General features: G+C 45.1%; 1 protein-coding gene across 1 annotated transcript in view; it reads left to right on the top strand.

Moving 5' to 3' along the window:
- The window catches only part of LOC311137793 (voltage-dependent calcium channel subunit alpha-2/delta-1-like), a 126,798-nt gene that overhangs the window by 24,656 nt on the left and 79,828 nt on the right, over positions 1–22,314 (top strand). Inside the window, 2 exon segments of the mRNA XM_084172380.1 lie at positions 842–923; positions 1,065–1,181. Coding sequence (XP_084028506.1) covers positions 842–923; positions 1,065–1,181 — 199 coding nt within the window.

Below are 22,314 nucleotides of genomic sequence, written 5' to 3'. Positions count from 1 at the left end.
TATGGAGCTCCTTCAGGGTTATCTTTGGTCGCTTTGTTGCCTCTCTGATTAATGCCCTCCTTGCCTGTTTGGTGGGCGGCCCTCTCTTGGCAGGTTTGCTGTGATGCCATATTCTTTAAAAAAATGTATAATGGATTTAATGGTGCTCCGTGGGATGTTAAAAGTTTCTGATATTTTTTTATTACCCAACCCTTTATCTGTACTTCTCCACAACTTTGTCCCTGACTTGTTTGGAGAGCTCCTTGGTCTTCATGGTGCCGCTTGCTTGGAGGTGCCCCTTGCTTAGTGGTGTTTCAGACTCTGGGGCCTTTCAGAACAGGTGTATATATACTGAGATCATGTGACACTTAGATTGCACACAGGTGGACTTTATTTAACTAATTATGTGACTTCTGAAGGTAATTGGTTGCACCAGATCTTATTTAGGGGCTCCATAGCAAAGGGGGTGAATTCATATGCACAAACCACTTTTCCGTTATTATTTTTTTAGAATTTTTTTAAACAAGTTATTTTTTTCATTTAACTTCATCAATTTGGACTATTTTGTGTATGTCCATTACATGAAATCCAAATAAAAATCCATTTAAATTACAGGTTGTAATGCAACAAAATAGGAAAAATGCCAAGGGGATGAATACTTTTGCAAGGCACACTACCTTTGAAACCATCTGAAGATATCTGATTGACAGGGATGTTGGCCGATGATAGTCAGCTACTAGTAACATAAACGCTGGCTAATTTAGGTGAGGAGGGAGTTATTTAATTGAACTACCGGTATGGGATGTTTGATGTCTGTTTTTGTGATCTGATTGGTTGTTTGTGCCTCTCTCTTGTCCTATAGGATAAAGGAATGGGTGGATCAGATGCAGATAGAGCTGGTGACCCTGGCAGACACCGCCAGTGCCGGGAAGAGCCTCACACAGGTGACCTAACCCTTCATAACGCATAGTGTTATAATGCATAGTAATCACTACATAACATAAAACATGGACCTCTATCAAGGGAATACTCTTTTTTTTACTATGACAGTATGTGTAACCAGTGTGTATCCTCACTCTCTCTAGATCTTCCTGGACAACCAGAACCTGTACACAGTAGAGTCTAACGATGCAGAGGAACTAGTGGCTAGGGCAGCCAGGAACATAGAACAGCTGTTACTGAAGAGGGCTGCCGCTCTGGAAGTAAGACACACAGTTTCTATGCTCTTCAAGTACCCCCAACAGCAGGGGCTTGATGACTAGTTGAGCTTTGAATCAGGTGTGCATGAGCCTTGAGGATGCCACTGCTACTATAGTGCACCACAATGGAGTGGAGAGGGATTGAAATGAATGACACATTGACTCTTGGGTGTACGTATCTTATGGGGGTAATCACATTAATGTTATTTCAAGTCTTATGGGGGACCCATGTACTGTATGTTAGGTTCCACTTGTAGAAACCTGAGGTGAGATGTGACAATATAGGCCAGGACCAGGGGATGGTTAGAAGACCATGGTACTGTGAGGTGCTGGTTGGTAACAGAGAGGAGTGATATGCTGTATGGCTGTGCATGTATTCCTTTGAGCAGAAGTGGGTCAGAGACACAGCGCTCTCATCTTCCGCTGGAATATGAAGTATGAATATCTTTTGTATTCCAACCCCTTCTTATATACAGTGATGTCCAAAATTATTGACACCTTTGATAAAGTTGAGCAGTAATGAGAGTATAAAACAAATATTTCAAATACCGAGCTATATTGTATGCAAAAAAAGGGATATTATATTATTTTATACTAATTTAATTGTTCAGAGAAGGAGATTTAGTTTAACAAGAAATACCCCTGTCACGCTCTGGCTCCGGGACTTTGTATTATTGAGCCAGGGTGTGTTCATTTTTGTTGTGTTTGGGGATTAGTTGGGTTGTTATTGGTTGTTTCATTGTTTGGTCCAGGGACTCCCAATCAGTGGTAACGAGTGTCAGCTGTCGGCTCGTTATCTCTGATTGGGAGCCATATTTAAACTGTCATTGTTCACCTTGGGGTTGTGGGTTTTTGTTCTATGTTCATTCGTTGTCACTGAGGACTTCATGATCGTGTTTTGTTTTGTATTCTCGTGTATTGCATTAAAGTCAATACAGTGGGGAAAAAAAGTATTTAGTCAGCCACCAATTGTGCAAGTTCTCCCACTTAAAAAGATGAGAGAGGCCTGTAATTTTCATCATAGGTACACGTCAACTATGACAGACAAAAGGAGAATTTTTTTTCCAGAAAATCACATTGTAGGATTTTTTATGAATTTATTTGCAAATTATGGTGGAAAATAAGTATTTGGTCAATAACAACAGTTTCTCAATACTTTGTTATATACCCTTTGTTGGCAATGACACAGGTCAAACGTTTTTTGTAAGTCTTCACAAGGTTTTCACACACTGTTGCTGGTATTTTGGCCCATTCCTCCATGCAGATCTCCTCTAGAGCAGTGATGTTTTGGGGCTGTCGCTGGGCAACACGGACTTTCAACTCCCTCCAAAGATTTTCTATGGGGTTGAGATCTGGAGACTGGCTAGGCCACTCCAGGACTTCTTACGAAGCCACTCCTTCATTGCCCGGGCGGTGTGTTTGGGATCATTGTCATGCTGAAAGACCCAGCCACGTTTCATCTTCAATGCCCTTGCTGATGGAAGGAGGTTTTCACTCAAAATCTCACGATACATGGCCCCATTCATTCTTTCCTTTACACGGATCAGTCGTCCTGGTCCCTTTGCAGAAAAACAGCCCCAAAGCATGATGTTTCCACCCTCATGCTTCACAGTAGGTATGGATGCAACTCAGCATTATTTGTCCTCCAAACACGACGAGTTGAGTTTTTACCAAAAAGTTCTATTTTGGTTTCATCTGACCATATGACTTTCTCCCAATCCTCTTCTGGATCATCCAAATGCACTCTAGCAAACTTCAGATGGTCCTGGACATGTACTGGCTTAAGCAGGGGGACACGTCTCGCACTGCAGGATTTGAGTCCCTGGCGGCGTAGTGTGTTACTGATGGTAGGCTTTGTTACTTTGGTCCCAGCTCTCTGCAGGTCATTCACTAGGTCCCCCTGTGTGGTTCTGGGATTTTTGCTCACCGTTCTTGTGATCATTTTGACCCCACGGGTGAGATCTTGCGTGGAGCCCCAGATCGAGGGAGATTATCAGTGGTCTTGTATGTCTTCCATTTCCTAATAATTGCTCCCACAGTTGATTTCTTCAAACCAAGCTGCTTACCTATTGCAGATTCAGTCTTCCCAGCCTGGTGCATGTCTACAATTTTGTTTCTGGTGTCCTTTGACAGCTCTTTGGTCTTGGCCATAGTGGAGTTTGGAGTGTGACTGTTTGAGGTTGTGGACAGGTGTCTTTTATACAGATAACAAGTTCAAACAGGTGCCATTAATACAGGTAACGAGTGGAGGACAGAGGAGCCTCTTAAAGAAGAAGTTACAGGTCTGTGAGAGCCAGAAATCTTGCTTGTTTGTAGGTGACCAAATACTTATTTTCCACCATAATTTGCAAATAAATTCATAAAAAATCCTACAATGTGATTTTCTGGATTTTTTTTCCTCAATTTGTCTGTCATAGTTGACGTGTACCTATGATGAAAATTACAGGCCTCTCTCATCTTTTTAAGTGGGAGAACTTGCACAATTGGTGGCTGACTAAATACTTTTTTTCCCCACTGTATGTTCGCTACCAACGCTGCGCTTTGGTCCTACTTCATAGACGATCGTGACAGAAAAACCCACCACAACGAGACCAAGCAGCGTTTCCAGGAGTTGGATGACGAGTGGTGGAGACAGAAGAGCGAAGGTTGGGAGAGGACTATAGAGGCCTGGTCCACGGAGAGGAGAGACCCCCAGAAATTTTTTAGGGGGGGGCTCACGACGTCGGGGCAGCAGGAGTACGGGTTAGAGGAGTGCAGTAGGTTGGCAGAAAAGGCCGCCAGGTTAAGGGGGCCACTGGTCACGAAGGGGAAGGAAGGTGTGGAGGCACGGCGAAGGGTACTGGGGTGTGTTACCAGTCCGGTCCGGCCCGTTCCTGATCCCCGTGTAGGGCCAGGGGTGTGTGTCCTCAGTGCGGTCCTGTCTGTTCCTGTTCCTCGCATGGAGCCTGTGGTGCGCGCCGCCAGCCCGACTTGGTCTGTTCCTGCTCCCCGCACCAAGTCTGGGGTGCGTTTCGTCAGCCCTGTCCGGCCCGTCCCTGCTCCCCGCACCAAGCCAATGGTGCGCGTCGCCAGCCCAGCCCGGCCTGTCCCTGCTCTACGCACCAAGCCAAAGGGGTGCGTCGCCAGCCCAGCCCGGCCGGTTCCTGCTCCACGCATCAAAACTACGGTGTGCGTCGCCGGCCCAACCCGGACTGTTCCTGCCACTCGCACCAGGCTAAGGGTGCGAGTCGTCAACCTGGGTCAGCTCGTTCCGGCTACTCGCACCAAACCAAGGGGGCGAGTCGTCAACCTGGTTCAGCCTATTCCTGCTACGCGCACCAAGCCAGGGAGGCGAGTCGTCAGCCTGAGGAGGTCCGTTCCGGCTCCACGCACCAAGCCGAGGATGCGTATCGTCAGCCAGGTCCGGTCCGTCCCTGCCTCACGCGCCAAGCTAGGGGTGCGCGTCATCAGTCCGGATCCAGCCAGCTGGGTGGGATCGGACCGGGGCCATTACGGGGGGATGGATGTAGGATGGTGGTCAAGCCCGGAGCCAGAGCCGGAGCCGCCTCCGAGGAGCAACACCCACCCAGCCCTCCCCTATTTGGGTTCTTTGAGGCGCGGTCGCAGTCCGCGCCTTTAGGGGGGGGTACTGTCACGCTCTGGCTCCGGGACTTTGTATTATTGAGCCAGGGTGTGTTCATTTTTGTTGTGTTTGGGGATTAGTTGGGTTGTTATTGGTTGTTTCATTGTTTGGTCCAGGGACTCCCAATCAGTGGTAACGAGTGTCAGCTGTCGGCTCGTTATCTCTGATTGGGAGCCATATTTAAACTGTCATTGTTCACCTTGGGGTTGTGGGTTTTTGTTCTATGTTCATTCGTTGTCACTGAGGACTTCATGATCGTGTTTTGTTTTGTATTCTCGTGTATTGCATTAAAGTCAATATGTTCGCTACTAACGCTGCGCTTTGGTCCTACTTCATAGACGATCGTGACAACCCCAAAAATATTTTTCTTGAAGGCAGGGGTAAAAATGATTGACAACCCTAAAGATTTGTATAATAAAGTTGTCAAAAGTTTAATATTTGGTCCCATATTCCTAGCACGCAATGACTACATCAAGCTTGTGACTCTACAAACTTGTTGGATGCATTTGCAGTTTGTTTTGGTTGTTTTCTGATTATTTTGTGCCCAATAGAAAATAATTTATTGTGTCATTTTGGAATCACTTTTATTGTAAATAAGAATATAATATATTTCTAAATACGTCTACATTAATGTGGATGCTAACATGATTACGGATAATCCTGAATAATGAATCCTGAATAATGATCAGTGAGAAAGTGAGATCAGTGAGAAAGTTACAGAAGGTCAAAGTTCCCCTGGTTTCATTCCAGGCTGTATCACAACCGGCCGTGATTGGGAGTCCCATAGGGCGGCGCACAATTGGCCCAGCATCGTCCGGGTTTGGCCGGTATAGGCCGTCATTGCAAATAAGAATTTGTTCTTAACTGACTTGCCTAGTTAAATAAAGGTAAAATAAATAAATAAATAAAATATCCCCAAGACAAGCTAACCTCTCACCATTACTAACAGGGGATGTTAGCATGTCTTGGGGATATGATATTTGACCCACTGTAATTTTCTGACTCATCATTATTCACGATTCATTCAGGATGAATACGGAACGATTACAAATCATACAGTCCCATTCAAAGTGAGAAATGCAGCATGTCCTTATTGGCAATATATCTGTTCTATGCACCGAGCTGTGACGCAAAACTAAAACCTGGCTACTCTCATGTATCTTAGCAGCTAGCTACACAAGTTTTTAGCTAGCTAGCTAACGTTATATCCCAACAACATTGACGCTCAATATATTTTTGTTCTCAGCCATATCTGAGCCATATTCCAAATGAATTAAAGACAGATAGCCTACATTATTGAAATTGTATCTGTTTCATTAGTTGACGTTATAACGTTAGTTGCTAGCTAGCTTGCTAGCCAGGCTCCCGGGTTCACTTATTGTCCGAGCAGCCCAGCTATGGCACAAGTTGGCTCGCTGGCTAGCTAGCTAACTCATTGTGACAACATTGACCCTCAACATATTATTTTGTTTAAATTATCTCAGCCATATTCAGAATTGAATTCAAGGCAGATGAACTATCTAACATGCAGGCATGATCTCAGATCGGCTACAAACGTCGACCTCTCCACCATAGCTAGCTAGTTAGCTACATTAGCTAATCAAATCAATGCTGAAATAATATACAATAGCATAATGCCGCGACAATTTTATCAAACAGAAGTAGTAAGTTATAGCTATGGCTATTATTACCTTGATCGTTGGTATTAGCTACTCTTTGGCCATATCTCCAATATTATTTGGAGTCTCATCACAAAATCATACAAGTGTCCAATGTTGTTGCAGCATCTTAGCCTGATTAATCCTCACTTTCTGACAATTCTGTAATTCATAAACGACTTAGCTATTGAAATGGAAGCAGCAGGTGATGAGACCAATTACAGAAAGTATTACGACACCAAATCATAAAAACAGAACAATATTTCAAGTCAACCTTACCAACATAATTGTAATACAGTCATCAGTACTATTCATATTAACCTTAGCACAAACAAGAATATGAAACAGTGGTATACTACGAAGCAAGCTAGATCTACTCAGGGTTTTATAAAGCTAGCCAGCTTCATTTAGCTTCACATTCCATGTCAGGCTTGATCCGTACTACGACGGTGGATATTGCTCACCCGCCTGCCTCTAACTCTCGCAGGCTTGTAACTATACAGTGCATCTCTATAATAGGCTGTCACCATGATCACCTGAAAAACATAAATAGTGTCACAATTACTTTGTTTGTTAACTGCAGCAACACTGAAACTTTTTTTAAACCAAGCAATGCTCTCATATCTAACCTACATGCTTGTGGTCGGCAAAGAAAGCAAACAGGTACAATTAACATGAATTGAGTCAATGTCTTCACAGAGTTGGATCATGTCTACATACGGTAGCCAGGGAGAGGTGGGATGGGGAATATGATTAGTCTAGATAGAACATAATTTCTTAATCCTGGTCCTGGGGACCCAAAGGGTTGCAAATGTTAGTTTTTGCCCTAGAACTACACAGCCAATTCAAATGATCCACTACAGGTGTGTAGTGCTAATGCAAAAACAGTACTTCCTCCACTGTCTATGTCCCACACTGGGCTCAAACCAGTGATCCTATGCTCGCAAACACACCTGACTATCCTCCTTGACAACAAACAAACGGTTTGAGCTACCTAATAGGTACCAATTGGATGGCTCCATCTGCAACATTTAAAGCTAGCTGTGGAGTGAGTTTAAGGCACATTCGTAACTCTGTTATACATTTGTATGTGATCATGTATTAGTGTATGTCTGTGATTCCTCTCATGACCCACCTGCACTCGGCACTACTCATTACGGATTGCCCTTGGTCTCAGTCATCCGAGGCAGGCCTCTCCAGAGGACACTGAGGGGGGAGAGAGGGATGGATGGGAATCAGAAAAAATTGACATGGTCTTATCAGTAAGGCATACCAGTATAAATACAGGTATTCTGGTTGGAAATGGGGTGCTTTTTGAGGCAAATAATGAATTACTAAACCTTCTAAAAAGACATTGAGGAGCAATTGAGACATTGAGGAGCTGAGGGGAGGATACACACGTGTACATGGAGAGGAAGCCATAGGTGGAGTTGACTCCATATGTCGCCTAGTTGAACATCTCACTGGCATCCCAGCCATTAGACTAACAGAGAGAGATACAAGGGAATGGTGGTTAGTGTGTGTCACAATGTGTGTCTCATTGTGTGTCACCAGAGTAGTATACTACGAAGCAAGCTAGATCTTCTCAGGGTTTTATAAAGCTAGCCAGCTTCATTTAGCTTCACATTCCATGTCAGGCTTGATCCGTACTACGACGGTGGATATTGCTCACCCGCCTGCCTCAAACTCTCGCAGGCTTGTAACTATACAGTGCTGCAACATGACCATAAGCTTGGCACCTGAAAAAACGTAGTGGATTCGGAACAAAAGCTCTTACGGGATAACTGATATATCCTAACATTACTTTGTTGGGTAACGACACAGCATCAAAACTTAAAAGAACAGGCAATGACTCTTCTCTTTCACCACACTCGCCACCTGGTCTGCGTTGCACCAAACGGCAGAAGTCACAGTCATCAGGAATCTTCAACTTCAGGTGATCCACCTCCACCCTTACCGCTACCCCAGTAATCACTCCTTTCAATGGCGCCCTGTTCCTGAGAGCAAACTAACAGGTCTAGTCCCCATTTGCGTGGCACAGAGTGCTTTCTCCCTCTGGGCGGAAGGAACACAAAAAAACATCACAATTCCACTTCGGGTTACCTTCACCGATTCAACAGTACCCAACTCCTTTTTCACAAAACCTGAAACCACATGTGGGTCAGCCAAATGGCAGGGGTGCACTTTCTGCAAAAATGTGTCTCCTACTGGACCAGATTAATCTTTATCATGACCATCGGTGCGTGGCTCGAGCGCCAAGATCTTCACGTACCACCTCAGGTAATTCAGCCTCACTCTCTTCCAATTCAGCTCCAGAGCTACTGGAGTACAGCTCATTCTGTTTGTACTTGACACCAATTTTCCTCGACCCACCATCTCCCTCGGCACTCAATTCCTCTCCCTCCTCCTCGCTGTTCATCTCCACATTACACATTTATTTTCGTATCACAGCTAATTTATTTGACTCGCTACATCCCCTGTGTCACCATACTTCTTTATTTTCCCCTTTTTCTCGACCTCGTAGCCTAGACTCTTCCATGCAAGTGCGACATGTGGTGGGCCAGCTTGCCATCTGTGTTCTCAAGTTCCTATCCTACCGAAGTGGCTCCCGCATCGAGTGTGTAGTCAATCACAGCTTAGAGACTAAATGAATAAAGAAACAAACATCCTGTACTACTAAGAAAATAAAAAAAGAGCCCTACTGACTTCCAGCAAACCCCTCACCCATCCCCCAAATCCCTTCCAGCCCCCCATCCCAGTCCAACCTCAATAACCCTATACATCAATCTTTCCCTCTCTTCCTCATACCGGTACTTACAACAATACATCAACAATACATCAACACATGCTTCACTGTTTCATCAACCATACACTCTGTACACAAACCATTCACATGCTTGCCAACCAGATGCAATGATGAGTTCAATGTCCTAGGCGCAACTGAGCAAACACCACCTCTTCCTAATCTGACCTTTGAATCTTGGTCCACCGACCTTTCTTTGTCGGCCCTTGGGCTCGCTGTTCCACTTCTTCTGCCACACATCTGTCCCAATGGCTCTACTCTTACATTTGGCTTTCCCCTACCTCTCCCGGTCATACTGTCTGAACTAACTTTTGTGTCTATCAGGGCTCCCTAAATGTATACATATTTCAATCATTATATAGTTCATAAACTAGTAATGTAATTGTAAGAGCATTTTACAGTTGGTCTAGTGTCTGTAGCTTAAACTGTTATAGGCTGTACCATTTTGAAAACCAACCACTTTAGGCCGCCATTGACAGCCATGTTGTTCTATGCCATTTCAAATAGTTATAATGCACAGTAATAATGTCTGGTGGCAGGATATGTGCTATTATAAGACCTTCCGGGAAAAATCCCTGGAAATTAATACAAAAAAAAAACAGTTTATATTTTTTATAGAATTAAGCATAATGATTATGGCTCTAATTTGCAGGAAAAAACAGTTTGAGGTGTTTGAGAAATGCTAAATTCTCCAACTTTCCATCCCCCAGCCATCCTCACGTATTTCGTGCCCCCTCAGATTTTGGGGTGCTTGACGCCCCTGGGTGTGTGTGTGACTGAAACAACAGACACCACCTTTTTTACCCCAGCTGTGCTCATTAAAGCCTTATTGTCTTTGCTGTAAATAGTGACTGGTTACAAGATCGCGGGCGTTTGACCCAAGTTCCTACTTCACAGTAGGAACGTTATTATTTTTGCAAACATTTTAAATATCTTATTTTTGGGGGCAGAAATGCCTTTTTGAACATGTGAACTTTCATGTGCCTTAATTACAAACATGTATGGGATCTGTAAATATGTTAAATGATGAGCCTAGTTTAGCCAAGGAGAAAGGACTGAGCTATATAGGGAGAAAGACAGGATCCCTCTCTGGCTAGCCATGATTGGCTGAGATAATGGAGGGGTTGACCACACCTATGGTTGGCCGAGGGTTCTAAGGCTTAAAGTGGCACTCCAATTCTCCTTGATCACCTCATTTAACACCTGATTTACTTAACAAAGGGCATATCTCAATTTTTTTATTTTTTTTATTTCACCTTTATTTAACCAGGTAAGCCAGTTGAGAACAAGTTCTCATTTACAACTGCGACCTGGCCAAGATAAAGCATAGCAGTGCGATAAAAACAACAACACAGAGTTACATATGGGGTAAAAAAACATAAAGTCAAAAAATACAACAGAAAATATATATACAGTGTGTGCAAATGTAGCAAGTTATGGAGGTAAGGCATAGTGGTCCTCTGTAGCTCAGCTGGTAGAGCACGGCGCTTGTAACGCCAAGGTAGTGGGTTCGATCCCCGGGACCACCCATACACAAAAATGTATGTACGCACGACTGTAAGTCGCTTTGGATAAAAGCGTCTGCTAAATGGCATATTATTTATTATTATAAATAGGCTATAGTGCAAAATAATTACAATTAGTATTAACACTGGAATGCTAGATGTGCAAGAGATTATGTGCAAATAGAGATACTGGGGTGCACAAGAGCAAAATAAATAACAATATAGGGATGAGGTAGTTGGGTGGGCTAATTTCAGATGGGCTGTGTACATGTGCAGTGATCGGTAAGGTGCTCTGACAACTGATGCTTAAAGTTAGTGAGGGAGATAAGAGTCTCCAGCTTCAGAGATTTTTGCAATTCGTTCCAGTCATTGGCAGCAGAGAACTGGAAGGAATGGCGGCCAAAGGAGGTGTTGGCTTTGGGAATGACCAGTGAGATATACCTGCTGGAGCGCAGACTACGGGTGGGTGCTGCTATGGTGACCAATGAGCTAAGATAAGGCGGGGATTTGCCTAGCAGTGATTTATAGATGGCCTGGAGCCAGTGGGTTTGACGACGAACATGTAGTGAGGACCAGCCAACAAGAGCGTACAGGTCACAGTGGTGGGTAGTGTATGGGGCTTTGGAGACAAAACGGATGGCACTGTGATAGACTACATCCAATTTGCTGAGTAGAGTGTTGGAGGCTATTTTGTAAATGACATCGCCGAAGTCAAGGATCGGTAGGATAGTCAGTTTTACGAGGGCATGTTTGGCAGCATGAGTGAAGGAGGCTTTGTTGCGAAATAGGAAGCCGATTCTAGATTTAACTTTGGATTGGAGCCTCTTAATGTGAGTCTGGAAGGAGAGTTTACAGTCTAACCAGACACCTAGGTATTTGTAGTTGTCCACATACTCTAGGTCAGACCCGTCGAGAGTGGTGATTCTAGTTGGGTGGGCGGGTGCCAGCAGCGTTCGATTGAAGAGCATGCATTTAGTTTTACTAGTGTTTAAGAGCAGTTGGAGGCTACTGAAGGAGTGTTGTATGGCATTGAAGCTCGTTTGGAGGTTTGTTAACACAGTGTCAAATGAAGGGCCAGATGTATACAAAATGGTGTCGTCTGCGTAGAGGTGGATCTGAGAGTCACCAGCAGCAAGAGCGACATCATTGATATTCACGGAGAAAAGAGTCGGCCCAAGAATTGAACCCTGTGGCACCCCCATAGAGACTGCCATAGGTCCAGACAACATGCCCTCCGATTTGACACACTGAACTCTATCTGAGAAGTAGTTGGTGAACCAGGTGAGGCAGTCATTTGAGAAACCAAGGCTATTTAGTCTGCCAATAAGAATGCGGTGGTTGACAGAGTCGAAAGCCTTGGCCAGGTCGATGAAGACGGCTGCACAGTACTGTCTATTATCGATCGCGGTTATAATATCGTTTAGGACCTTGAGCGTGGCTGAAGTGCACCCATGACCAGCTCGGAAACCGGATTGCATAGCGGAGAAGGTACGGTGGGATTTGAAATGGTCGGTGATCTGTTTGTTAACTTGGCTTTCAAATACTTTCGAAAGGCAGGGCAGGATGGATATAGGTCTGTAACAGTTTGGATCTAGAGTGTCACCCCCTTTGAAGAGGGGGATGACCGCGGCAGCTTTCCAATCTCTGGGGATCTCAGACATTACGAAAGAGAGGTTGAACAGACTAGTAATAGGGGTTGCGACAATTTCGGCGGCTAGTTTTAGAAAGAAAGGGTCCAGATTGTCTAGCCCAGCTGATTTGTAGGGGTCCAGATTTTTCAGCTCTTTCAGAACATCAGCTGTCTGAATTTGTGTGAAGGAGAAGCGGGGGGGGCATGGGCAAGTTGCAGCGGAGGGTGCAGAGTTGGTGGCCGGGGTAGTGGTAGCCAGGTGGAAAGCATGGCCAGCCGTAGCAAAATGCTTGTTGAAATTCTCGATTATTGTAGATTTATCGGTGGTGATAGTTTTTCCTAGCCTCAGTGCAGTGGGCAGCTGGGAGGAAGTGCTCTTATTCTCCATGGACTTTACAGTGTCAACTTTTTGGAGTTAGTGCTACAGGATGCAAATTTCTGTTTGAAAAAGTTAGCCTTTGCTTTCCTGACTGCTTGTGTATATTGGTTCCTAACTTCCCTGAAAAGTTGCATATCGCGGGGGCTATTTGATGCTAATGTAGTACGCCACAGGATGTTTTGTGCTGGTCAAGGGCAGTCAAGTCTGAGGAGAACCAGGGGCTATATCTGTTCTTAGTTCTGTATTTTTTGAATGGGGCATGTTTATTTAAGATTTAGAGGAAATTACTTTTAAAGAACAACCAGGCATCCTCTGACGGAATGAGATCTATATCCATCCAGGATACCTGGGCCAGGTCAATTAGGAAGGACTGCTCGCTAAAGTGTTTTAGGGAGCGTTTGACAGTGATGAGGGGTGGTCGTTTGACCGCGGACCCGTTACGGACGCAGGCAATAAGGCAGTGATCGCTGAGATCCTGGTTGAAGACAGCGGAGGTGTATTTAGAGGGTAAGTTAGTCAGGATGATATCTATGAGGGTACCCATGGTTACGGATTTAGGGTTGTACCTGGTAGGTTCGTTGATAATTTGCGTGAGATTGAGGGCATCTAGTTTGGATTGTAGGATGGCCGGGGTATTAAGCATATCCCAATTTAGGTCACCAAGCAGTACGAACTCTGAGGATAAATGGGGGGCAATCAATTCACATATGGTGTCCAGGGCACAGCTGGGGGCTGAGGGGGGTCTGTAGCAAGCAGCAACAGTGAGAGACTTATTTCTGGAAAGGTGGATTTTTAGAAGTAGAAGCTCAAACTGTTTGGGCACAGACCTGGATAGTATGATAGAGCTCTGCAGGCTATCTCTACAGTAGATTGCAACTCCACCCCCTTTGGCAGTTCTATTTAGACGGAAAATGTTATAGTTGGAATTTTTGGTGGCCTTCCTAAGCCAGGATTCAGACACTGCTAGAACATCAGGGTTGGCGGAGTGTGCTAACGCAGTGAATAACTCAAACTTAGGAAGTAGACTTCTGATATTTACATGCAGGAAACCAAGGCTTTTGCGATTACAGAAGTCAGCAAATGATAGCGCCTGGGGAGTAGGAGTGATACTGAGGGCTGCAGGGCCTGGGTTAGCCTCTACATCACCGGAAGAACAGAGGAGGACTAGAATAAGGATACGTCTAAAGGCTTTAAGAACTGGTCTTCTAGTGCATTGGGTACATAGAATAAAGGGGGCAGATTTCCGGGCGTTGTAGAAAAGATTCAGGGCATTATGTACAGACAACGATATGGAAGGATATGAGGAAAGTGGAGGTAAACCTAAGCGTTGGGTAACAATGAAAGAGATAGCATCACTGGAGGCACCAATTGAGTCGGTCTCCGCGTGTATGGGGGGTGAGACAAAGGAGCTATCTAAGGCAGGTTTAGCTGGGCTGGGGGATCTACAGTGAAATAGTACAATTAGAAATAACCGAAACAACAATAAGCTAACCATATTGAGATGGGAGAGAGGCATAAAGCAATCACGGGTGTAATTTGAGAGAGCTAAGACAACAGCTGGTAATGACGACACAGTTTGGGCTGAGGCTAAACATAAACAGGATGCGGTACCGTAAAAAGGAACAGTCCAGCAGGCATCAGCTGTATAGCTGAGTTATCATAAGGTCCGGTGAACAGCAATAGGATAGTTCGGAGGTAGTTCGGGGGCTGCTAAAGCACTAGCGAGCAAGAGGCCACGGCTAGCGTGTGCTAGCGGGCCGGGGCTAGCAGATGGAATCTTCGTGGTCGACGTGGTAACGGGAAGCCTGTTGTAATCACATCAGACGATTTCGTCGGCAGACCAGTCGTGTAGGATCGGCGGGGCTCCGTGTCAACACTAGGTGGTCCCGTCCGGTTGACATAGAGGTAGATAGCCGGGAGATGGGCCTAGCTCAGGATGATTAGCCAGACCACAACGTCCATTTTGTTGCAGCTAGCTGGTAGCGATGAATCCGGAGTTAAAGGTCCAGTGATTCAGTGATTCCGGCAGAAAAACTGATATGTTCTGGGTCGATAACGCGCTGTGCAGACAGTGCAGACTGGCCGAATAATAGTCCAGACTAGAGCTGGCTGGTGGGTGGTGCAGGTGACGGACAATGGTGAAAAACCGCTAACGGTAGCTGATAGCAAGTTGCTAGTTAGCTGGCTACTCCCGTCCGGTAGACCTAGAGGTAGATATGAGCCTGGCTCTAGGCTAGCTCGAGGCTAACTGGTGCTTGCATCGGGGGCAGTGGTGATAAGCCAGACAGCAACATCCATTCGGTTGCGGCTAGCTAGTTGCGATCCGGTGATTAATGTCCAGTGATTAAATTATTCCCGCAGAAAATCCAATGTTCTGGGTGAAATACCGCTAACTGTGGCTAATAGCAAGTAGCTAGTTAGCTGGCTAGCTAGTTTCAACTGGAGATTCTAGATAAAAGGTAAGTCAATAATATAATCCGTTCCACATTGAGTGAGGCGGGTTGCAGGAAAGTATATTTTGTAGAAGGATGAAAAGTCTGATAGGGAAATATGTACGAAAAATACAAAAAAACAGGGTATTTACAGGCTATTTACAGACACACGACAAAAACAGGACTGCACTACTACGCCATCTTGGAAACACACAGGTGGTCCAGGTAAGTCATGACAAAGTCCTTCCCTGAAATTTCCTAAATGTTTGTATTTTACACTGCTCATTTGTCAGAATGCTGAAATCACAAACAGAAAAGTATTTAGAACCTTTTTACCAGTTTCTTTTCTCACACTTATTCCCAACTTAATCCGGCTAAACAATGTGCTGTAGGACATTGGTACCCAGCCAGGCTTTAATGCGTCTCTCTCTCCTCACTGAATGAATGACAAATGGATGAATGGGCTATAATTGTGCACCTTACTTCACAAGTGAATTTAAATGAGGCCTAACTGAATGATAAGGAGGGTGAAGAGGTTGATTTAATTTAAAAAGACAATAGTGTAATGATGAGTTTGTGTTATGCTTATTTATCAGCAGCAAATAATTTGACCGCACACCTTGGGGGTTGATACCATTCTCTTTTACATTTTACTTTGTAAAAATAAGCTGTTAATGGACTGTTTTATTTACATTTACATTTACGTCATTTAGCAGACGCTCTTATCCAGAGCGACTTACAAATTGGTGCATTCACCTTATAGCCAGTGGGAAAACCACTTTACAATATGTAAGGGGGGGGGTAGAAGGATTACTTTATCCCATCCCAGGTATTCCTTAAAGAGGTGGGGTTTCAAGTGTCACCGGAAGGTGGTGAGTGACTCCGCTGTCCTGGCGTCGTGAGGGAGCTTGTTCCACCATTGGGGTGCCAGAGCAGTGAACAGTTTTGACTGGGCTGAGCGGGAACTGTGCTTCCGCAGAGGTAGGGGGGCCAGCAGGCCAGAGGTGGATGAACGCAATGCCCTCGTTTGGGTGTAGGGACTGATCAGAGCCTGAAGGTACGGAGGTGCCGTTCCCCTCACAGCTCCGTAGGCAAGCACCATGGTCTTGTAGCAGATGCGAGCTTCAACTGGAAGCCAGTGGTGTGTTGCGGAGGAGCGGGGTGACGTGAGAGAACTTGGGAAGGTTGAACACCAGACGGGCTGCGGCATTCTGGATGAGTTGTAGGGGTTTAATGGCACAGGCAGGGAGCCCAGCCAACAGCGAGTTGCAGTAATCCAGACGGGAGATGACAAGTGCCTGGATTAGGACCTGTGCCGCTTCCTGTGTAAGGCAGGATCGTACCTTCCGAATGTTGTAGAGCATGAACCTACAGGATCGGGTCACCGCCTTGATGTTAGCGGAGAACGACAGGGTATTGTCTAGGGTCACGCCAAGGCTCTTCGCACTCTGGGAGGAGGACACAACGGAGTTGTCAACCGTGATGGCGAGATCATGGAACGGGCAGTCCTTCCGCGGGAGGAAGAGCAGCTCCGTCTTGCCGAGGTTCAGCTTGAGGTGGTGATCCATCATCCACACTGATATGTCTGCCAGACATGCAGAGATGCGATTCGCCAACTGGTTATCAGAAGGGGGAAAGGAGAAGATTAGTTGTGTGTCGTCTGCATAGCAATGATAGGAGAGGCCATGTGAGGATATGACAGAGCCAAGTGACTTGGTGTATAGCGAGAATAGGAGAGGGCCTAGATCTGAGCCCTGGGGGACACCAGTGGTGAGAGCACGTGGTTCGGAGACAGATTCTCGCCACGTCACTTGGTAGGAGCGACCGGTCAGGTAGGATGCAATCCAAGAGTGAGCCGCGCCGGAGATGCCCAGCTTGGAGAGGGTGGAGAGGAGGATCTGATGGTTCACAGTATCAAAGGCAGCAGACAGGTCTAGAAGGACAAGAGCAGAGGAGAGAGAGTTAGCTTTAGCAGTGTGGAGAGAGACGAGCAGTCTCAGTTGAATGACCAGTCTTGAAACCTGACTAGTTTGGATCAAGAAGGTCATTCTGAGAGAGATAGCAAGAGAGTTGGCTAAAGACGGCACGCTCAAGAGTTTTGGAGAGAAAAGAAAGAAGGGATACTGGTCTGTAGTTGTTGACATCAGAGGGATTGAGTGTTGGTTTTTTGAGAAGGGGTGCAACTCTCGCTCTCTTGAAGACGGAAGGGACATAGCCAGCGGTGAAGGATGAGTTGATGAGCGAGGTGAGGTAAGGGAGAAGGTCACCGGAGATGGTCTGGAGAAGAGAGGAGGGGATAGGGTCAAGCGGGCAGGTTGTTGGGTGGCCGGCCGTCACAAGTCACAAGATTTTATCTGGAGAGAGAGGGGAGAAAGAAGTCAAAGCATAGGGTAGGGCAGTGTGAGCAGGACCAGCAGTGTCATTTGACTTAACAAACGAGGATCGGTTGTCGTCAACCTTCTTTTCAAAATGGTTGACGAAGTCATCCACAGAGAGGGAGGAGGGGGAGGAGGATTCAGCAGGGAGGAGAAGGTGGCAAAGAGCTTCCTAGGGTTAGAGGCAGATGCTTGGAATTTAGAGTGGTAGAAAGTGGCTTTAGCAGCAGAAACAGATGAAGAAAATGTAGAGAGGAGGGAGTGAAAAGATGCCAGGTCCGCAGGGAGTCTAGTTTTCCTCCATTTCTGCTTGGCTGCCCGGAGCCCTGTTCTGTGAGCTCGCAATGAGTCATCAAGCCACGGAGCAGGAGGGGAGGACCGAGCCGGCCGGGAGGATAGGGGACATAGAGAGTCAAATGATGCAGAAAGGGAAGAGAGGAGGGTTGAGGGGGCAGAATCAGGAGATTGGAGGGAGAAGGATTGAGCAGAGGGAAGAGATGATAGGATGGAAGAGGAGAGAGTAGCGGGAGAGAGAGAGCGAAGGTTGCGACGGCGCATTACCATCTGAGTAGAGGCAGAGTGAGTAGTGTTGGAGGAGAGCGAGAGAGAAAAGGATACAAAGTAGTGATCGGAGACATGGAGGGGAGTTGCAGTGAGATTAGTAGAATAACAGCATCTAGAAAAGATGAGGTCAAGCGTATTGCCTGCCTTGTGAGTAGGGGGGGACGGTGAGAGGGTGATGTCAAAAGAGGAGAGGAGTGGAAAGAAGGAGGCAGAGAGAAATTAGTCAAAGGTAGACGTAGGGAGGTTGAAGTCCCCCAGAACTGTGAGGGGTGAGCCATCCTCAGGAAAGGAACTTATCAAGGCGTCAAGCTCATTGATGAACTCTCCAAGGGAACCTGGAGGGCGATAAATGACAAGGATGTTACGCTTGAATGGGCTAGTGACTGTGACAGCATGGAATTAAAATGAGGAGATAGACAGATGGGTCAGGGGAAAAAGAGAGAATGTCCACTTGGGAGAGATGAGGATTCCTGTGCCACCACCCCGCTGACCAGATGCTCTCGGGGTATGCAAGAACACATGGTCAGACGAGGAGAGAGCAGTAGGAGTAGCAGTGTTTTCAGTGGTAATCCATGTTTCCGTCAACGCCAAGAAGTCGAGGGACTGGAGGGTAGCATAGGCTGAGATGAACTCTGCCTTGTTGGCAGCAGAACGGCAGTTCCAGAGGCTGCCTGAGACCTGGAACTCCACGTGGGTGGTGCGTGCAGGGACCACCAGGTTAGAGAGGCAGCAGCCACGCAGTGTGAGGCGTTTGTATAGCCTGTGCGGAGAGGAGAGAACAGGGATAGACAGAGGCATAGTTGACAGGCTACAGAAAATGGCTACAATAATGCAAAGGAGATCAGAATGAAATGAACTAAACATCTGGGAAAGGAGAGAGTGGGGCCTCCCTCACTTACGTTTCACTGAAACACCCAAATATAACTCTCCCAACTTCCACCTCAGAAACTATAATTGTTGTAAACTACAGCAGTTCAATGTTTTCTAGGAATAGACTAACTTAGTTTATTCAGCTAGCTAACTTGGTACAGTATTCTTCCGTGAAAATCGTCCAGGGCACCTAGTCATATGACGCCACAGCCAACTAGCATGCCGGACTCCAACAACACGGTTTAGCACCAATACTCGGCCACAACAAACCACCAGTGTGTCAATACGCCAAGCAGATAATTCGTGTCCACGTCTAACGTTGTGGGTTAGTCCCGACAGCTTGAGCGAGTCCGTCGTCAACTTATTCAGCCAGTTAGTTAGCTAGAATAGTTAGCATACTAGCTAGCCATTGCTTTCAGACAACGAAGAAACCCCTCCTCCCATGACACGAACACACAGAGAGAGCCAAGCTAACGTTAACTAGTCACCCATGTCCCGAATTCCCTTGAAAGACTCTGGCTACCAGTATGTAAAAACAAAACACAAATGTAGGTTATAACTTACCCCTAGCAGCTACTGTTAGCTAGCCAAGTGCAAAGCTAGCTTCTGAATTGACTCAGCCAGTTCGCATCTGTTCGCTAGGTCGTTCCAGCTATTGTTTAGTAGCCATCCAGGTAGCAACAAGCTAGCTAAATTTCAAGCACAGTAGCCACTTACTACCTAACGTTAACGCTTCAGACAATGAGGTTAGAAAAACAACTGAATGGTAGGCATTATTGTATGTAATTATTGTAGGCAGCTAGCTGGCGTAATTACAGGTACTCTCAGGCGTGAAACAACTATCCACAGTTGCTAATAGTTACCAGTAGCTATCCGCTAGCTAGTCCAGGTAGTGGGTTAGCTAGCTTCGTGCTTCACCGGGCTCAGCCGAATACAATACTAACCTACAATAATTACATACAACAACCCACGATAACTACCTACAATACCTAACTACAATCTAAATACATAGTTTAAGCTTTACTCGACAAAGCCCAAACTATGTCTATAAGCCATATAAGCCAAGCTTACCTCCCGCCAGAGAGAGACACAACCTCACCCGATTACGACGACAAAATTACTAATCAAATGTATTGTAAGGGAAACTAAAACATACTGCATGTTGCAGTAGGCCTTTAGAATAATGCATAACATATCCTTGACTCTATCCAGATCAGAAAACAATGCCAGCCCACTGAATGAATGACAAATGGATGAAATGGGCGATAATTGTGCAAGTTACTTCACAGTCAAATTTAAATTAGGCCTAACTGAATGATCAAGGTGAGGAGGTTGATTTAATTTAGTACAACAATAGTGTAATGATGAGTTTGTGTTTTGCCTATTTATCAGTGTTGTCGCTCATGTTAATAATTAGACTGCGCGCCTTGCAGGTTGATACCATTCTCTTTTATGTTTTACTTTGTAAAAAGAAGATGTTACAGGACTGTTTTATTTACTGTATCTCTATTACTAATCAAATGTATTGTAAGGGAAACGAAAACATGCTATATGTTGCAGTAGGCCTTTAGAATAATACAAAACGTATCCTTGACTCTATCCAAGTTGATGAGCGGGAAACAAACGATGCTAGTCAGCCTGCACAGCCGGCCCATTGAAACAACACCTAAACTATACCGAAACTAATTTAACATATAATACGAGATTAAATTGACAATAATCTGATGAGTGACAATATTAGGCCTATTAGTTGTCAAATTGTACATGAAGAGATGGACACATCTTGTAATTGACAGATGCAGGGAAAGAAGCATCGCTTTATCAAATCCTCCTTCAGAGTCACATGCAGGTAAAACATTTTGATTTATACACTACCAGTCAAAAGTTTGGACACACCTACTCATTCAAGACATATATTATTCTACAATGTAGAAAATTGTAAAAATAAAGAAAAACCCTTGAATGAGTAGGTGTGTCCAGACTTTAGACTGGTACTGTATATCTTATTTTTCTATTGATATATTCCCATGAATATTTATTCATGCAATTAATCCTTTACAATAGTTTATGCACTATTTGTCAAGCGTTTATTTATCAAGCATGTTTGCGCACCTTGCAGGTTGATATACATCTGATGCTAAAGGAGACGCCTGGCAACTTTCTCTAGCGGGTACTTATATGCTGAAAGGCGGTTCTAGTGTTAAATTTGACTTAAGCCCACATAGAGAAATCTGGATATTATATGGATGGATTTTCAGAGACAATAGTACAATATCACTATTGCATTAAGTTAATGGGAAGAGGTGTACAGTAGGTATTCAAATTTGTCTGCATGCCTTTTTGTGAGGTAAATAGCTTGTCAGTGTGTGTGTCTGTGTGTGTGTGTGTGTGTGTGTGTGTGTGTGTGTATGTACAATATGTGTGTGTGTGTGTGCTTGTAGATGTGCATGTGTGTGTCAGACTTTGGGCTGTAACTTTGTTTGTTTGTGTGTGTGTGTGTGTGTGCGTGCATTCAAGCTGTAATTAAAACCTTAATTATTGATGCAGAGCCATTAATGCAAATAGCAGACAGATCAGTCAGAGAAAAGAGCCGTGAGACTTACATACACTCAGTCTGCCAGAAGCCTTCCTACCCTTATCATTTAAAAAAAATGTGTATGCTTGTCATTGGTCCTCTGTAGCACAGTTGGTAGAGCATGATGCTTGCAAAGTCAAGCTAGTGGGTTTGATTCCCAGTGTTACTTATATGTCAAATGTTTGCACGCATGACTGTATGTCTCTTTGGATAAAAACATCTGCTAAATGGCATATGCTTTCCAGTACAGCTCCTAGTGCAATTTTGTCCACAGCTCAGGGTGCAGTGTGTGTGTGTGTGTGTGTGTGTGATCTCAGTCCCCACAGTAGGGTGAAAGGTCCTGGCCAGTGACTAATGGCCTAGTCCAAAACCTCACCCAGAGTAATACCTCAAACAGACACCACAGACCCAGTTTGTGTGAGCTTATGTTCCTCTTTCTGTTGTAGTGAAGCTGGACCTCTCTGAGGTGTATAGTATATTTTGTACCTTGGTGGCCTGATGTCTGTGTAATGTTGCTTGGTCTGTGCCTGTGTAACTGACTTGGGTGTGTCACAATACTATTTTGGGCTGCTGAGCTGAAGCCTTGGCTTCAGTCTCATGTGAGTGCACCACCTCCTTCACACCTTCATTTGTTTAGTTCATGTGTGTCTAATCAAACTGTATTTGTCACATGCTTCGTAAACAACGAGGTGTACAGTAACAGTGAAATGCTTACTTACGGGC

This window comes from Coregonus lavaretus (assembly GCF_964263955.1).
Source record: "Coregonus lavaretus genome assembly, chromosome: 11".
In the NCBI taxonomy this organism is placed as follows: Eukaryota; Metazoa; Chordata; class Actinopteri; order Salmoniformes; family Salmonidae; genus Coregonus; species Coregonus lavaretus.
Note: the sequence above shows the minus strand (reverse complement) of the source record. Positions and strands in the feature narration are given on the sequence as shown.